The following is a 19,799-nucleotide window of genomic DNA, read 5'->3' on the forward strand; positions in this document are numbered from 1 at the left end:
CCGTATCCTCAAACAGAAATGTGTTTGATGGCATCTACGAGAAGAGAAGGAAAGAAGAACCAACAGAGGAAAGGAAAGTGGGGGGCAGGAAAAGAAAAAAGTTGTACAGGAGGGCTCGGCCATGAGAATGACTGGCAAGGATCATAAGGAAAATGAGAGAGTGAGAACTAATTCAAATAATTTTCCTAAAAGGAGAGGGTAGGTGGTGCCTGCGAGAAAAACAGAGGAGTCTGGGTAGAGCCGGTTGAATTTTTAAGGTGAAGAAATTGGATTAAGACACAGACAAAAAGGTGAATTTGGAAGGGACACCAAATTTGGCAACCGTGGGACTCCAAATACAACAGCGTGCGATAAGACAGAAATTGCTTCGTGACTTCTCTCATTAAAGATCAGACAGTTATTTCACCCTATTCGGAAAAGCCTTCTAGAGATAAACAGTAACTCTCAAAGACTCAAGGCTACAGAGACTTAAGGTAAAGCTGGCTGCCCCTTAAGCGGTGAGGATTTCAGGGGAAATGGCAATTTTGTGCAGGATGTAGGGAGAGGTAAGCTTGCATTCAAAAGAGAGCGGGAAAGAGCTGGCCAGAACAGAAGTGACTTTCAGGTCTTAGCAGATGCTCCAGGGATCTGAGAGTGAAACAGGAAGAGGCCCGGAGCCAGGGATGGGAAGGATGGAAGGATGCACGGGAAGGGATGTTCCACGGGGACGCAGCGATGGGTCCCCGAAGTGCTCCCAGGAGATTAGAGCACTACGTCATGGGTTCCCCCAACACTCTAACCAGAATAAAGTGAAGGAGTAAACTGCCCCCAGGACGCTCAAGAAAATGTTCCCATCCTACGTCTCCACTGAAGAGCATAAACTCTAAATTTTGGCTCCTTTGCTAATTGAAAAAAAGTAAATAAACAATTTCGAAGGACAACAGCATGCTCAGAGACTTTATAATTTTCTTAAAAGTTATTTTATAACATGCAATTAAAATCATCATCAACTGAATGTCACTCACACTCTAGAATGTACTCCATACCAGGTTTAAAATCCAGAACTAGAGAAGCCGAAGGATACTCTGTCTGCAATAGTGGATAGAGACTGAGGAAACGTTAATAAATCCTGTCCCGGTGATCTGTTTTAGGGATGCGGAATTTCAGAAACTCCGATTTAAAAAACAAACAAACAAACTAAAAACCAAACAAAACCTATCTGAACTAAGGTCTGCAAAACCATTTTCAAGACTTGCTGTGCCTTATACAATAGTCTCTGTTGCCTCCTAGTGGGAACGACAGGATAACACGTGCTATAGATTTTTCACTTATGCAGTTATAAGAGAGCCTGAGCCCTATTTTCCAGGAGGAAATGTTCCTTCGAAGCTTTAATTAGAAAGGCCGTTCAAACTCATAAGGACAAATTTTACTCTACACACTCTGTGTTTTACAAAATTTGTGATCTATCCCAAAGACATTTAGAGGTCTTTAAAAAAACAGTGATTTATAACAAGCTGACAACTAATTTTGGCAGAATGTCTGTTTATTAAGCACTTTCTTATTCAATCTTTTGATAAAATTAAGTTGCCTTTATAAATCAGCAAAATTCCCATTCTCTTCACATTAAAATTTAAAAGAGGGCAATTCTAATGTACAATAAATTTTAGCCAATGCATTATCATACAACTTTAATAAACAGACACCTCAGAGTAACGCATTTGAGTCTTAAACTCTTTTTCTCCCACGAAGTAATTATTCAGCCACAATTTTTCTATGGGAGAAAAAAAAGTCCATAATCTAGGCAAAGGCACCACCTGAATGAAGATTTAGACTTTAAAAATGGTATATACAATAAATGGAATATGTGACTTTCCTGGGTTTCTCTGCTGAGGAGGTGACAGAAACAACTTATAGTAAGCTATGATTTCTTAATTTTGCCATTCTTATAAAATAAAGGTCAATATTCTTGAAAAGAAATATTGCCTAGGAGTGGTATGTATTCTTCCAGCTACCGAATTTTTTAATTACTCCCATGATATTTTTATTGTCTTATCTACACAGGAATCCTCACATCCTCGGGAAATTTAACCCAAACAGTCAAGGGCAAATGGCGCTGCGATGATCAAACCAGGATGGCAAAGACTGAACGTGAAGAAAGCAGCCAGCTCGGAGAATAGCAACGTATCAACTTGTAGAAACGTCCCCGTGAGGCATGGAGGAAAATGGGAATCTCAAAGAACCACTAAAGGAGCACAGGAACGTGTGCACGGGGGGACGAATGAGCACTGAAACGACAGGAAGCATGAACAAAATGTCCTTGACCTGAGTCTCATTCTACACCTGACAGTCCTCTATGGTTCTCTGCCCAATAGACAGCAAGAAGGACAGACTGCTTTTCTCCCGAGGACCGATGATAAAGTCCATTAATTAATTTAAAAATCTCTGCAAGTACGAATTCTTTACATGCATAATCTATTTCAAGAGGAGGTCAGGGATAGTGCTGGGGAAAAGACAACTACAAAATAGTGAACAGAACTTCCAGTACTTCGAGGCCAAGCGCAGACATTTCTAAACCTGATCTGAAGCCAGATCTCATTCTTTAAAAATGTTTTTGTGTTTATTTATTTATTTTTGGAGAGAGGGAGGGAGAGAGAGAAAGTCAGGGAGGAGGAGAGAGAGGTGGGGAGAGAGAATCCCGAGCAGGCTCTGCACTGTCAGTGCAGAGCCTGATGTGGGGCTCAACGTCATGAACCGTGAGATCATGAGCTGAGCTGAAACCAAGACTCAGATGCTCAACTGGCTGAGCCACCCAGGCGACCCTTCATCTCATTCTTCAATAGTTTGGGAACCAGGTCTGGACTACAAGTTTTGTTGTTGTTGTTGTTGTTGTTTTTTCATTCCTGAACTGTGAGCATATCTCCTGAAGACAACTATTTTCACATTCCTTGCCCAACATATTTTCCATCTAATCTTACCTGGCCCAAAGCAGACATCCAACACATCTGGATAATTTTGAGTGCCTGGATGAGCACGTAATTATTAGAGCTGGCATAGAAATAACTTGAGGTCAAATTACAGTTCATCGTATGGTAGGGGCGCCTGGGTGACGCAGTCGGTTAAGCGTCCGACTTCAGCCAGGTCACGATCTCGCGGTCCGTGAGTTCGAGCCCCGCGTCAGGCTCTGGGCTGATGGCTCGGAGCCTGGAGCCTGTTTCCGATTCTGTGTCTCCCTCTCTCTCTGCCCCTCCCCCGTTCATGCTCTGTCTTTCTCTGTCCCAAAAATAAATAAACGTTGAAAAAAAATTTTTAAAAAAAATTACAGTTCATCGTCACCAGGGGCTATTCTGAGATGAAGGCAATGGGGCACAGGTGAGCCAGGGTCCTCAGCTATGAGAACCGGTGAAGTCGGGGTCCACACGCTTTAAGTGTTTGAAACAGCAACCAGGAGGTGAGGTCTGCCAGAATCACTACTTGGCAGTGTGCACAAATATTTCACTAGGGCATGAAAAAAACCGCTCTCGCCCCCTAACTGCTTTGAAGAAAACGTGGAAGCCTCCACAAGACCAAAAGTAGAGTGCCAACGTAATGTCGGATTTATTTCCAGAGAAAACACAAATTAGCCTAAGACGATCTTGTATGTTACCGAGGCCCATTTGAATACCAGACACGCTGCTCTGGCCCCCAAAAAATACAAGATCCCTGCTTTAAGCCTGACCTTCAAGTGGCTTCGGTGAATGCGGAAGAAGAAAGAGGAAGAACGACAGAAAGAAGTCTCGTGCAAGCACTTTGAAGTGTAGTTGTTCAACAGGAAAGGTTGCATTCGGGCGATATTAAAGAGCTAGTGAGAACCCCCTGTGTAAAGCGACAGCTTTCGTGGGCTTCGAGCAAGCAGACCGCTACTTTTGAAGGAGTTAGTAATTCAGGGAGAGGTGGAGCCCAGGCACGCCTGATGAAGCAGGTACGCTCATGAACAGGCTCAAAGCCATCGTGGCTCTCTGGGGCCACAGGGCATCCCCGGCTGCCATCAAACAAACCCACTTACTCGGCTGAGCATTTTGCTGGCTTTCAAAGCATGGTCTAAGAACAAGTTTGGGAGATCCGAGACTGGATCATGCATATTTTGAATGTCTTTCTTGTACTTCACCTATGAAAATAACAGGAAACAACATACCGTCCAGGAGAAGAAAATATTATGCTTTTGCATTATCGCCATTATTATTTTCAATACATCGAAAAACACCATGTGGTGGTAAATTAACAGGCGAGTTTACAGGCGGCCACAAGATGGTGCTCATTTACTACAGAATGAGTTAAAAAAGTTACTGCTAGGGTCTTGAAAACATTTCGGTAATTGCTTTTATTGTTTACATATTTAGAAAGGGTGACAGTCACAGAATCGGGTAATTTTAATAGACATTCTGTTTCCAAAAGGAACAGTAACTTTATTCTTTAGAAATTACCACATTTTAATTATGCTCTGGAGCAATTTAAGGGTTTTTGGTGTTTTTTCATCCTATTGCAATACAGACCTTCTTCTTTTACTTCCAACTATTCTAAATATACAATATTAGTAATAATAATACTAAAATATTAATAACAGAAAATGTTTGAGCATTTACTTTGTGCCAAACATTTTATACGTAGTATTTAATTTCCACAACCCTTGTGGGTAGATACTTTAAGTATCTCCATTTTACAGAGGAGTAAACTAAGGCACAGAAAGATGAAGATATAGAATTAAGAGGCAGAACAGGATTCAAATTCAAGCAATCCAATTCTAAACCCTGTGCTTTCAAGCACTATGCTCTAGGTTCCTTTACGTATATCCCAACCCTATCTGCTTTCCATTTTTACACGCACACAAGATAAAAAACAAGTAAGACAAAGAATCCATTCTGATATTCCAGTGATCCTAACAGACCCATTTCAAGTGTTGGTACGAAACACAAGTGAGTGAAGAGGCACAAATAACAATACCTACTAAACCTAAAGGGAAATAAGCTATGCTGAGTCCCGAGGACAGGGCAAGAGTTGAAAAGTTTCAGTGATCTGACAAAGCAACAGTTCAACAATTCCTCATCTCAATACTTGCAAAGGTATTATGCATCCTTCAACCACAGCAAAGTGGTCCATTCTTTCCCATGTTTCCGTGTTTACGCTCTGCTTGATTCTAATAAAAATTTAAGGCATCTTTTCATGTCAACTGAAACTTGATTATTTTTAAAAACATAAAATGAAACCAAACCTGTGAAGAGGTATTTCACAGCGTTTGCATAAAGGATAGGAAAGACACTGTTTAAGACGTTATCCGTGCAATTTCTGAAAATTTCTTTCTTATAAACTACCATATGCCAGGTTGTACGTTACAGGAGCCCAATTTCCTGGGCACAATTACATGAGTTAACTGTTGCCATAACCACTAATTTAACATACTACATACCGCTGGTTTCGCAAAACTCTATAATCTGGTTCTACTCTTGAACAGATAGAATAGTTTTATTAGCAATACTATTCCTAACTTATTAACTAATCAGTAATCAGTAACCATTAGTGGTAACTTACAATAATACATTTTCCTCGAGAAAGCTCTCAGGAAAGTATGCTTCAGTGTTTGCAACTAAAATACTTGGGAACTGCATCATCTCGATTCAGTATTAGCAATTAGTAATTACAATACAGTTGATTCTAAAGATACTGAAGGGGCGCCTGGGTGGCGCAGTCGGTTAAGCGTCCGACTTCAGCCAGGTCACGATCTTGCGGTCCGTGAGTTTGAGCCCCGCGTCAGGCTCAGGGCTGATGGCTCAGAGCCTGGAGCCTGTTTCCGATTCTGTGTCTCTCTCTCTGCCCCTCCCCCGTTCATGCTCTGTCTCTCTCTGTCCCAAAAATAAAAATTAAAAAAAATAAAGATACTGAAAATAATTGCCTATGAATCACACGTCATAACTTACATCGCTCACCAGTGCAGTGACAAGCTGACTTTGCCTAAAAGAAGCGTTTTCAAGAGGATTGTAACGATGTTTCTTATCCTTCATTTCACTATCAAATTTTTCTTTGTATTTAATCTGCCATAAAAGAAGAAAACAGGATAAATTAAACAGCACATTTATCTTTAAGCTTTCAAAATGAAACATTTGATTTTTAATTAGATCAGACCTAAGCTACCTTAAAAACAAATGGTAACAAAGCTTAAATTCCTGGTATTTTTCCTCCTATAAAGCTTAATTAGGCATGAAAAATTTTTTTATGGAAAAACAACCTCTACTTGAACATTGATCATAAATGCAATTAGGCATGAACTCAAATCCTATTAACAAGAATTAAACACTAAAATCTCAGGATTTTTAAATGTCAGGTTTCCATTTCTGCATTCTTATTGCCTATGATCAATTAGAAATTGAGACCACAGATGAATGAAAGTCTATAACATTTAGAAAATGGATCCTGAGACCCAGAATTTGAATATGAATTTTCCTGAGGGAATTATTCCAAATACGGGACATGGTTTAGATTATGGTTTTTCTCATCATTTCCCAGTTGCTCAAAAAATTCATTTTTAGGGATTACATTTTCTGAAATGTCCTGGGTCTATTTAATGTCAATTTTTTATTCCTCTGCTTTAGCTCCACAGTTATATTCAGCAGCAAAGTATCTCTAATACTTACTCTGTATTATTTTTCTCCTTTTTAAAGTAGTCTATCAATTTCTCTATAGATAGAGAAATATGTGAAGGTAGGTTATGATAACTACCTGAAATGTAGATACAAGTCCTTTACTAAAAGCAAAACCCAAAAAACTACTTATTGGAATCTCACACCCGCTTTGATTCCTGCATCCAGGAAAAGGAGGCATAGACCTCAAAAGCAGAAGCTCGCTCTTTTGTTCTCTCACGATAACTTTACAATGTTATAATTCTCACAGTATTGTGTTCTTACAACATTGTCCTAATGCATCTTCATTCATATGTCTTTAAGCCCTACCTCGAAAAAATTTTTTCTAATTTTTCCAAGTTTATTTATTTATTTTGAGAGACAGAGCGTGCGCGCACAAGCCGGGGAGGGGCGGAGAGAGAGGGTGAGAGAGAATCCCAGGCAGGCTGTGCGCTGTCAGTGCCGAGCCCCATGAGGGGCTCGATCTCAGGAACTGTGAGATCATGGCCTGAGCTGAAATCAAGAGTCAGATGCTCAACCCACTGAGCCACCCACCCACTGAGCCACCCAGGGGCCCCTCGAAGTAATTTTTATCGAGAAGCAATTTGGGTCTGGCTGCCACTCTCTGTTTTAATTGAGTGTACATTGGGTGATGTCTTCCTCAAGGACACATGTCTGGTACCTATGGGAGACCGCTAGTGAAAATCTTGGTGAGAATACATTTGGAAAAGATTCCAGGATGGCTTACAGGAAATATTTTCTGCTGTGCCTCCATTTGCTAGTAATAACTTTCTGATAGTCGCATTGCCTTACAAATTCAGGCGAAACCTCATTTATTCTAATTAATTAGACTAGTTAATAAACTTTACAAAGCAAGAAAAACTCTGATTTTATACGAAATATATATATTTATGTCTTGAAATCAGGCACAATATCACCAATGAAATAAATTTAGATCTCATTTGCTATTTTCCACGGTCATGGGCACCACAGCAAAAGTTTCCCCTCCCTGGTCCTCCTCTAAATTCCACTCCTGTCACAGGGCACTTGTCCATCCCTCTTCCAGGACACTTGTCACCATGTTTTGATCTGTGCTTTTGTCTCTCTAGGTTTTTAGGGCCTAAAGGACATTTGCTTGACAATGAGAGGAGGCTCTCTTAACTGTCTTCCACCTGAATGGCACTCCTGACTCAGCCAGATTCACCAACACTCTCTCCTGACTGAACAAGACATTCTAACTGATGGCCTCAGTGCCCTGAACGTTCTGGTAGCTGTTTACCCCATCAACCAATCCACCTATGCAATCCTGGCTTGCACCAAGTTTTCCTTCAACGATTCAAATTCTCCAACCCCGGGCACCATAAGCATCTTAGTTACGTATTAGCTAAGTGGCAAAATTAGGTTATATCCTCTCTGAGAAGAGAGAGCCTGTCCTACCGTCTGCCCACAGCATGGAGGGGGTGAAACTTGGAAATGAACCTGGAGCCAATGGCATTCTCACCTGCCATTTGTTTTCCCAGGCGAAGGTATGGTTCCGAAAAGCAATAATCGATCCACATTGCGATGACTCCTTTTTCCTCTCCTCACTACATCGAGCCTGTGTTGAGTTCCTGCCATGAGATAGGATGAGTTCCCACCCGAGGCTGGGGGTGGGATCAAGACACGCTCTGTCAAGATGGGGGTCGGTAATCTTTCCAGCAGCAGATCTGACTGAATCACAGTCACTTAAAAGCGGTTTAAGCGCCCCAGCACTTCCATTCCCGTTAGCTACGTTATAAACTTGCCAAGAGTCAAGCTGAGTTCGTCCCTAACCCCATTTACGCTGGCTGTACTTATCATAATCACGTGATTTAATTTAATACTCCAAAGACTGACATAATATATATTAATATACATATGCATGTATGTATGCATATGTGTGTTTATACTCCTGTGCTCACCAAGTCCCCGTCCCTGAGGGAGGCCCCGGGGACATGCAGTAAAAAATGAACTTGATTCCATCCAGGCGTCACTGCTGATGGTTAGGCGCAAAGACAAATTCTGGGAGGGTGAGCTGGCTGCAGCAGCACAGGGCAATGAGGCCACGGAGCCACATGTTGTGGCAGACCCTCTTCAAGTCTGAGGAACCAAGGGTATTTGAGTTAAGGCGCGAAGAGAGTGTACTTAGTGAGGGAAAGCGGGGAGAGGGGTGGGGGGAAGGGGCATGCTGATAGAGTGTGCCCAGAGGGAACAGCAGGTGGAAGGCGAGAGAGGGGCACACAGCATGATCAAGGAATTTAAGAACACAAGGGTGGCCAGAGGATGGAGATTACACGAGAGACTGGAGAGCAGGACTGGCCAGGTCCTACGGAGCTCTGTAGCTGCCATGGAACTTGGGCTTCATCCTAAGGCCGGTAGGAAGTCATTCTAAGCACGTTTGCGACTTGAGCAGGTTTGCCACCGGAAGGATTCTGGACGCCAGTCTGGACAGAGCGCGTCTTGATCCCACCCCCAACCTCGGGTGGGAACTCATCCTACCTCATGGCAGGAACTCAACACAGGCTCGATGTAGTGAGGAGAGGAAAAAGGAGTCATCACAATGTGGATCGATTATTGCTTTTCAGAAATATACCTTCCCCTGGGAAGAACAAACGCCAGAGTCGATGGCAGGTGAGAACGCGTCACGTTCATTTCCAAGTTTCACTCCCTCCATGTGGCCTCCGTCCCTCATGTAACTGTGCTGGCATGCGGAGAGCAGGATGGCTTCTCTGTGCTCAGAGATGATGTAACCGACACTTGCCACTTAGCTAATACTAGATTAGACTATTTTCTAATTTTGGACATATTTAAATTATCTGGGTACGTCTATTCTCCCATTAGACAGTGAGCCAGGAACAAAGTTTTGTTCATTTTTTTTATCCCTAGGGCCTGGAATAATGGATTGGAATGGATTTGGTACTTCCTATATGTTTATTAAAGAAATATATAAATTAATGATGAAAATGATAAGCAAAAACTCTCTTTTATGACTCACACAATGAGTCAAACCTTGAGACGTGTCGGAGATTACAAGATCTCTAATATTTCTCTAACTCTCCAAGTACACACACACACACACACACACACACACATGCACACACACGTGTGCATGCACACCACAGTCACTGTTAAATCGATCGGAACTAGAGCCCATGAAGAAGATAAAGAATGTGAAAGGAATCCAAAACAATAAATATAAAAACATTATACTGAATCTGTATTTTACTGTATAGTTCCTGCTGGACTTGCATTCGTTCATTCATTCACTCATTCAAGAAATATTTATGTAATGGCTCCTCTGTGCCGGTCACTGGGCTAAAGAGGGCCATACTGAAGAGACTGAAGGAACAGTTGGTAACTGTGTTCAAATATTTGAAAAAAATCAAAACATGGCATTTGCTCTACTGCGGAAAGTAACATTAGTATCGACGCGTAGTTAGTATACGTGGGTAGTTAGTCTCCATGGTTTCTGTGGATAATGATGAAAAGAAGTTACATTTAGACTAATACCTGTAGGATGCGCAGAAATCATTCAGATGAACGTTAGGAACTTTTTTTCTGAAAGCCCTCTCTGATGTCCCAGACTGCTGGTGTATTTTTGAAACATCCCGCCTTTACCCAGTCACAGAGATCACACCTTGGTGTCATTATCTGCCATGCCGCTGCACTGTGGATCTTTCCCATTAGGCTGTAAGCTCAGTGATGGCAGGGGCTGTATCTGTCCTGTTCACCTTTGAAAATCTACCCCCAAGCACAGGGTCCAGCATGTAATATCTATCTCATTTGAACCAATACATGGATGGAGAAGGGATTCTTTCATTGAAAGGCAGGAGCAGGTACCTTCCACGGTGTCCTCAAATTGTGATATAGCCTTGCGATAGATTTTGATGAGAACTTTATTTTTTTTTCATTCATCCAGTATAGCTTACTTAGAACCCTGATTGTTAAGTTTCAATATCCACCTCAATACCTTAAGACCGTTCTTTTCAAAATGGAAAAATACCAATTCCCATCTAAGTAAAGGATTCTACTTTCAGAAATTGTTAGCATTCTATCTATTCATTCAGTATCTCTTGAGGCATTATCTGCATTAACCTCTATACTAGGCACTGCTTTTACATATTCCTGAGGATAACAAACTCACATTTAAGTGACAGAGTCAGAGATGATCATCGGGTAGCCATTACTGAATACTAGAGATCACAGAATTGATGTTCTGGAGAAGAATAATAAGAAATCCCAAATTCACATTCTTTCGAAATATGCATGGGAAACTGCATGCCTCACATGTAATGAGCATTAGTCACAGCTTAGGTCCTAATAAGGGTGAACTAGGGGCATAAATTACACATCTTAGGAATAATTGGGTACATAAAATAAGCTATTCAGAACTAAATGCCATTCTAATGCAATATTCTCCTGAAAGTATTTAATAGAAGTCTAATATCTTAAAAATATAACAAAGTGTAATAAAGTACTCTCATGACATTACTCATTAAGCACAGAGTAATGCAAATGATCCCAAAATTTGTGATCATACTTCACACAAAATCATGGTTGTGTTTGCGTGGAGGTTTGAAATCCATTCACACTCTTAATTCACAATCCAAATATAGAAATATATTACAAATTGTCTCAATACCAAATTGTCTCCCCTCGACTTACGAGTCTAACCTGCACACAACTCCTTTCGGGACAACTTTATTTTTAAAGATTTCTACCACTGCTACGCATTGGGTTATACGCCCTAAGACTTGAATTTTAAAATTCTGTCTAACCTTTCCAGGTTATTTCTGTAGTGTGAGATCAGTGATTTAAAATATATCTGTTGCTCCTATCCTTGTAATAAGTGTAGTAAGAGGCAAAGTGTTGTGAAATTTATCTCTAAGCTTCAGTACTCCATGCGATCTGATTCAAAGATGCCTGAGGAACAAAGACACAAGAGTTTCCCTCATTAGTTAACCACAAAGCAAAATAACTTCATTACATAAAAAAAAAAACATGCTTATCAGACACTGACACCCAACTATTTCTTACCTCTTGCTATAAAGGGTTGCATGTAAATGAAGTGAGAAAAGAGCCAAATGGTTTCAATGGGCCCCTTGGTCACCTTCTGACTGGTTCACTCACTCACTACACATACACATTCAATATCCTATCCTATTTTCAACCCACACTTCACACATCTGAGTGTCTGTCTCTTCATGCACACTCACATCTCCTGATGTGATGCTTTCCCTTGACTAACCGGGGACTCAACCATGGAACAAAATATCTCCCTCCAGTTTCAAGACCACTTGAGAAAGGGAGAAATAGGTGTTGGGTTGGGTGAGTTGGCTCCTTATGTATGTTACCCCCTATACCTGAGTCAATTACTTTGCAAACAAATGAAAAGTTACTTATGCCCATGACTGATTTTATTCACATTATAAATACCATCATACCTAATGATCCTGATGTTTACCAACCTTTCCTTTTAATATAGGAAAGGTATGTATATAGGCTCATACTCCTAAAAGTTGATGAGGAATGTTAAGATTTAGCAAGATTTTCAGAGACCCACACTTGGAGAAAACACTGGAATTGTTAAACTACAATAATATAACTTAAATCATTCCTCATAACTGCATCTAGACAAAGCAGTGTTTCAATGGCCGGAAGCCTGACTTCTAAAGCCAGTAGTTCAAAGCTTCACCACGAGGGGTGCTGGACTTCAGCCCCACCTATGACTCCAGACAAAGGAAGAAAAAAGCAGAAGCAGACTCCAAAAGAAAGCTTCTCGTCATCACCACAGAAACAAATGTTAGGGAAAAAATGGAAAATTTGGTAAGTATACCTTAATTATCAGTGAAAATGAAGCACAAACAAATAACACAATGCCATATACCTATAGGCACCAATTCTCTCCAAGTTTGGATGAAATTAAACTAAAAGCTATCAAGGAAGATAGTATATCCAGATTCTTATGTAGAACTTGCCATAAAATCAATAGTATTTTCAGGTCTGAATTTTACACAAAATCATATCCCCGTCCTTATTTTCATAACAAAATAACATCTTACTTTGTACCAACTGTGAATGATCTAGAGAAATTTGTTTAATCAGTCTATGTATATTTATTGAAGTCCAATCTGTGCTATTCTGTAATGATGAATTAAACACATGTCAACCCTGTCCCCATAAAGCCTGCTATGTGGTAGTAAAGGAGATATTTCACACACACACACACACATACACACACACACACACACACACACACACACACATTTTTGACTAATACAGACTGTGTTAAGAACTATAAAGAACCAGAACTGAGAATGAAGGGGAGGGAGCAATACAATTTAAATTGGCAAGTCAAGGATGCGACACTGAAGCCAAAATTTGGGGGTAAAGAAGTTGGTTGGGAGAGTGTTTGCCAGGAAGACAGAATGGGAGATTCTCCAAACCAATTAACATCCCCATTCAATTTGAGGACAATATTTATAATTAAATTTTAATGGCAATCTAAAATGTACTTTTTATGTTTCAAACCCATTCTTGTCAATACATCCCATGCAATTTTAGAACAAACACTAGTTATTATAAATACAAAAGTTTTCCTTGATGTTATAAAACTAACAGAATTGCATTCACCATGTAGACAAATTTCCAGTAATAAAGACGATATATGAATATATTAACAAATCAGCTGCTCTTAAAAGGATTTTGTCTCCCCCCCCCCAAAATAAATAAATACACTTAAAAAAATCTTTTAGAAAAAGGGGGCGTTTGGGTGGCTCAGTCGGTTAAGCGTCTGACTTCAGCTCAGGTCATGATTTCACAGTTTGTGAGTTCGAGCCCCACACCGGGCTCTCTGCTGGAGCCCGCTTCGGACCCTCTGTCCCTCTCTCTCTCTGCCCCTTCTCCACTCATTTTCTCTCTCGCTTTCTCTCTCAAAATAAACTTTAAAAAAATCTTAAAAAAGAAAAGAAGTTTGTAAGATGATGGCTTCAACAGTTACCCCACTAGCATTTGAGATACCCAGAAATACACGAATCTCATTATCTTGGCACGTGACGTGTCACTTCAATTTTTTTTTTAACTCATTTTCTCCTGATTACTTGACCATCATTTTATGTGCCTACTAAATTTTAAAAAAGGAAACTTTCACAAGTATGGCAGCAAAGCTGTTGTACAAGTTAACAAAGGTTTTTGGGTTTCCATCACCTTTCCCAGGCTCAACCTGGTCAGTCAGAGGTCAATTTACTGGTTACTTGGAAGAACTCTGCCCCCTGCTCTCTCGTTCTCACCCCTTCATCAGGCAGGTCTTTCCACAATACGCCGCGAGCACTACCTCCTCTCCGCCTCCTCTCTCAGTGCTCCTGGTGCTATCTGCTCTCCCCCTCCTGCACCTGTCCCCGGGGTCCTCTGCTTCCTGCCTTCCTAAGTCACTTCCTTTCTAGGCATTTCTTTGCCTTTGAGTGCTCCTGTATCTACAATCTGTCATTAGGTGAGGAGCAAGACAATACATGATGGTCGAATTGTCAGTGAAAATAAGAAACCACACTTTCTGCCCTCGACTCTAGTTCACACCCCTGAAAATACACACACGGAACGTGTCGCGTTCATTCCAGGAGTCCTCTATATTCATCTGCCCAGTTTTCCTTTTTCTCTCATGAGGTTATGAGAGCAGCAAGAATGTCATGGGGAAAATAAAGATGTAACTTGCAAATTACGATCTGCTTAGGTATCTGGTTGTACAGTTGCTAAAGGAATTGAATTTTTTTTTTTTAACCTGCCTAAAAACCCAGGGAGGATCACATGGTAGGATTTCTGGTGACTTAATCTGAAATATCAAAATAGGAGCGAATGGTTAGCTCAATCAGTTGGGTGTCTGACTCTTGATTTTGGCTCAGGTCATGATCCCAGAGTCGTGGGATCAGGCTCTTTATTGGGCTCTGTGCGAGGTATGGAGCCTGCTTAAGATTCTCTCTCCCTCTCTCTCTCTGCCCATCTCACCTGTTCACGCTCGCTCACTCTCACTCCCCAAAATAAAATTAAAAATTTTTAAATAAATTTTAAAAAATAAATAAAAATTAAAATTAGAAAAAGCCTTTCGCAGACACTTCCTTCTCTATAGACCATCTAACTTGTTTAATTTTTTTTAAGTTTATTTATTTTGAGAGAGAGAGAGTGTGTGAGGGGGGCAGAGAGAGAGAGGGAGAGAGAGAGAGAATCCCAAGCAGGCTCTGCGCTGACAGCTCCGACTCAGGGCTCGAACCCACAAACCACGAGATCGTGACCTGAGCCGAAGTCGGATGCTTCGCCAACTGAGCCACCCAGGTGCCCCGATTTAATTTAGTTTTTAAAATAAATTCTGCCCATAACATGCGGCTCGAATTCATGACCCTGAGATCAAGAGTCACATGCCAAGTGAGTCAGCCAGGCGCCCCTTGCATGGAGTTTTTAACATTAATTTTGGAAGAATTAACATTTTTACCATATTGAGTATTGAGACACCTGAGCTAGAGCACAGTAGGTCTTCTCATTGGTGCAAATGTCATCATGTTCTTCTATCTGGTTGCACAGTTTTCCTCATTTACACCTCTCCATTTTGAAATGTAATCCAACTTTGCACCTTGAGGAACGGGTATTGTCAAAGTTGAAAACACCGTAAATGTATAAAAATCGCTTTTGATATTACTATTGTTGACCTGGCAAATATTATCATTTTCCATCGAGAGAGTTTTAATTCTATAGTCAAATACGCCTAACTCTCCTTATATAGCTTCTGGATCTCCGGTCTTATCTAAGAACAACTCTGTTATCCCTATGTGCTATCTATATTCTCCTGGGTTTTCTTTTAAGATTTAAAAAATTATTTTATTGTTTACATTCACATCTCTAATCCATCTGGAATTCATTTTGTATGTAGTTTAAGATTCAGGTCCAATTTTATTTTTACTCTGATGGATGGACAGTTATGTCAGCGCCATTCATTAACTAATACAACTTCTTCCCACTGCCTTGAACCAACACTTTCATCGTATATTAAATTCTTATACATATTGGAATCTATTTCAGGATTCCCTATGCTAGCCTACTGATCATTTTATCTCTTACTGTACTAATCCCATATTGATTTAATTTCGGTGGTTTTATATTATGTTATGGTAACTCACAACTAAAGTTCTTCACTGGTCTTCATTTTCATACTTTTAAAGGCTATTCTCAGGCATTTCCTTTCCATTCAAACTCTAAGATCGTTTGTCCATGCTTAAAAAAAAGTTCTATTGGCTTGTCATTGAAATTGCATGACATGTATATATTCATTTGGGGAGAACTGCAATTTTTACCTGCCGAGACTTTCAGCCTAAAACATGACCTGCCTTTATACTTTTGCGGATCTTATTTGATGGTCTTCAGTAAGATTTCAAAGTTTCCTTCATTTGTCTCACCTCTTTCTTATCTTGTGATTAAACAAAAGCATTCGGAAATTGATATTTTATTACCAAGTTACAAAGTGTGTGTATGTGTGTATAGACAGATAGCAATCTAATTATTGATCTAATCTAATTGGTATCAGGATTGCTGAATTCTCGAAATCCTAGGAAATGTGACAACACAGCCCACCTCATTAAAAAGGGTTAGAATTTGAGCCTGGAGAAAAGAAACCTTTGTCTCATGCTTAAAATTGGACGTATTTTTATGCCTTAGTGAAATTTATAATTATTGCAATCCTATCTGAAATAGTTTCAGAAACATTATCTTTGCATAGTCTTGCAATTAAAGATATTATCTAAGATGAAATATTTTCCTGTGCCACTAGAAACAAAATCTCTCAATCAAATCATTGTGGAGTCATCACTCGAGTCTTACTTGACTAGAAAGTTTAGAAGCTTCCACAGCATGTTCGAAATCTGGTCTTCCAATTACAGCAGGCTCTTTATTCATTACTCCTTGCCCTTTCTTGTACTCTGCCTAAAATGAATAAATATGAGAATGTTAAATATTTCTACTTTCCAATGAAGCATTACATTAACATTAGCTGAAATAAAATATAATAGATGGTCAGTCCACAAAAAAACATCCCTTACAATCCACCAAATGATAAAATGCTGACTGCTAGGGCAGAAATTGATTTCATGTGGTTATATAAATAAACTCAACCCTTTTGTAGTAAAATAATTATCAAGTTTGAATCTTTGTACCCTGTCACCATTGTCATCATTGTGTTTCTGTATAAACACTGAAAAAAAATATTAGAAGAAATTTCTGGATAACTGAGATCCCAAATTCTGCAGGCAGACAGCCTGTATGGCTCGCTTGACCTCAGGAATTTAGCCCTGTTTGGTTAACATGAAGTTAAATTTCGTAAATAGTTATTGATTTTTTTTTTTAAATTTTTTTTTTCAACGTTTATTTATTTTTGGGACAGAGAGAGACAGAGCATGAACGGGGGAGGGGCAGAGAGAGAGGGAGACACAGAATCGGAAACAGGCTCCAGGCTCTGAGCCATCAGCCCAGAGCCCGACGCGGGGCTCGAACTCACGGACCGCGAGATCGTGACCTGGCTGAAGTCGGACGCTTAACCGACTGCGCCACCCAGGCGCCCCAGTTATTGATTTTTAAGGTGAGTATAGTCTACATTATTCAAATATTTGGTTTGTGTTAGGTCATCATTTTTAACCGAGGTGCAAAGGTATGTTTAAGTTAAATGGTATTAACCAAGAAGGATATCTTGGAGAAGATAAGAAAACAGCCACGATGTGTAGAAAATGTACAAGGGCAAATGGTGGCTAAAAAGAATCTGCACAATTAACAGGAACACGATGGGAATAAGGCCAAGTGATATTCTTCGGGACGAGGTAAGGTGAGAGATAATATCAGACCAGATGACTGACAAAGTTGACTTCCAGGCTGAGACATCTGAATGCGAGCATAGCACTTACTTCTCTGAAAGTATGGCAGCATTAGCCATAGTGAAGGCAACTTTGAGCAGCTTCTGCATATACCTGAATAACCTACATAGTCAAGTGGATGATTCAGATTAAAAAAAAATTGAGAACGTCATGAATTCAGATTGATTCCACCAATTCAATTAACCATTCAACTACCAGAGCCACAGGTTGTCTCCTGCAAAAAATAAGAAATCATTTCTGCTCAAGATAAGAAAGAGAGATTACATTGCTTATGATCTTGGAGATCTGCGTGGCCATCTTGATGTCTGGTCTGTTGAGATCCGCACTGTACGTGTGGGTGCCCTGTACATCTTTTCTATAAGAAATCTGATCCAAGAGGCAGTTTTGATTGAAAGAAAGAAAAAGAAATTAGTGAATTTATATAACTACCAGACTTAAAGTCTATAAAATCATTTATCTGTGCTAAATCATCTTAGAGAACCCACCGACCATGAGCTGTTTTTTAAAGTTTTTTTAAGCACAACCTTTATTTGAATAGATACATTCTTTTTTCTGCCATACCTAAGTCTCACTAGCATTACTGCAGATGAACTGGATTCATACAACATAAAAAAATGTGAGCCCAAGACTTTGGCACAAAACCAATCTCACGGGATTTTACATAGACCGCTCTGATAAGCATGTCAACGTGGGTACGTGTGTATGTGCATATTCACATACAGAATATCCTCATCAAGGGCCTTAACTTGCCCATCACACAGTCTTGACCCCCAGTGGATGCAGGGTAAGCCCAGCACGTGAAAGTAGAAAATCATTTCCTGGGGTAAGGGTGTGTGAAGCTGTTCCTCTCCGGCTTTCTCTTCCTTTTCTGACTGGACTCTTAAAATGCCCGTGTGTGGGAAGACTAGTCATGTTTACTGACAGTTTTATTTTCTAGCAACTACCATCACAATGAGTCCAAAAAATAAAAGCAATTACATTAAGGAACATTCATTCTCTGAATGCACATGAGATGCAACCAAACTGAAGCGCGGAAAATAGAAAAATATATGTAAATTTAAAGAGAAAAATATATGTAAATTTTATCAAACCTACTTTAGGTGATGGTGGTTATTCAGATTTGAATTCGACTGACAAACAGGAAGTGAGACCAGACCAAAACTAGTATAATGCCCCCCGCCCCGGTCAACACCTCACCAATCTGTCCACTTCTCTGTTTCTCAAGGTTGGTCATAAGCTAAAGGAATATTTATCTATTTTCCAGATGTAATTCTACCTGGCAGTGTCACCAGGGGCTGATTGATTTGTCCATTACATTAGTTCTATTAAAGTTCTAACGCAAAGAGTACAGCAATGGTCGTTTTTAAGACCCACCTTCATTTTTTCAAGGCGTAAAAAGGTAAGACACAGAAACTTACAACTGAACATCTACACAAAATGCACAATTATTTATATTGGTACAATACAAATATTTCTAATGCTGCCTGTGAATTTTCTACAGTAGGATCATCTAAGGTACTTATTCAAAAACTAGATTCCTGAGGTCCGTCCCCAACCCTCCGTAACAGAATTTCGGTAAATGGGGCTCAAGAATCCGCATTCTAATGAATTCCCCTGTTGATCTATATAAGCCAGTGTTCTAGATAATATCAATGTATGTTGTTATTTTCCTTTCAGTCTTGTAGAGTTAAAAACCATTTGTACTTTCTTACTTCCTTCAAAAATAATTATCAGGTACAAGAAATGAAAATGCATTAATACTTTGATAGGCTCCCTACGCATTATATTATTTCATTTCGGTGAAATGTTTACATACATTTCTATTTATTCTTTTAAGGGCTTGCTTTTGCCTCACCACCAAGACTGTTTTTTTAAACTGTGTTTATAATCATGAATCTGTCTAACAAGTAAACACAGCTTCGCTAGAGTTCGCGTAATTTCAGCAAGAGCATCTGTTTTCTTCACTATTTCTGTTTTCACAGGCTTTACCTTAGCAAGTAATTCAGGTAGGTTTTGTGCACACGGGTAGCAAAAGAAACATGAAAACGGGCTGGAAACGGAGTTATACTGTTGGGCGAATTTTAAATCCTTCGGGATTTAAAATTAAGCCAATTTCATTGGCTTCAAACAGCAACACGCTCCCGCTCCAACGATGGCCAATCAACCTCAGCCGGCGCTCAGTTAAACACAAGCTGTGTAAACAAAAACCGACTCTCGGGTGAAAACAAACCGAAATTACTACCCACCTACAAGA

General features: G+C 39.9%; 1 protein-coding gene across 12 annotated transcripts in view; it reads right to left on the reverse strand.

Annotated features, from left to right (window-relative positions):
- NEBL (nebulette) overlaps positions 1 to 19,799 on the reverse strand; it is a 366,680-nt gene that overhangs the window by 68,869 nt on the left and 278,012 nt on the right. For 8 of the 12 annotated variants that reach the window (XM_047867227.1, XM_047867228.1, XM_047867229.1 and 5 more), the window contains 4 exons: positions 17,810 to 17,911; positions 16,503 to 16,604; positions 5,928 to 6,041; positions 4,022 to 4,123 (listed from right to left, as the gene is read on the reverse strand). The exons of 1 other annotated variant lie outside the window; for it this stretch is intronic. In XM_047867227.1, coding sequence (XP_047723183.1) covers positions 4,022 to 4,123; positions 5,928 to 6,041; positions 16,503 to 16,604; positions 17,810 to 17,911 — 420 coding nt within the window. The remainder of the gene's footprint in view (positions 1 to 4,021; positions 4,124 to 5,927; positions 6,042 to 16,502; positions 16,605 to 17,809; positions 17,912 to 19,799) is intronic. 3 more of the 12 variants (XM_047867231.1, XM_047867230.1, XM_047867237.1) reach the window with 3 other exon arrangements.

The sequence above is a fragment of the Prionailurus viverrinus genome, chromosome B4, assembly GCF_022837055.1.
Source record: "Prionailurus viverrinus isolate Anna chromosome B4, UM_Priviv_1.0, whole genome shotgun sequence".
NCBI classification, from domain to species: Eukaryota; Metazoa; Chordata; class Mammalia; order Carnivora; family Felidae; genus Prionailurus; species Prionailurus viverrinus.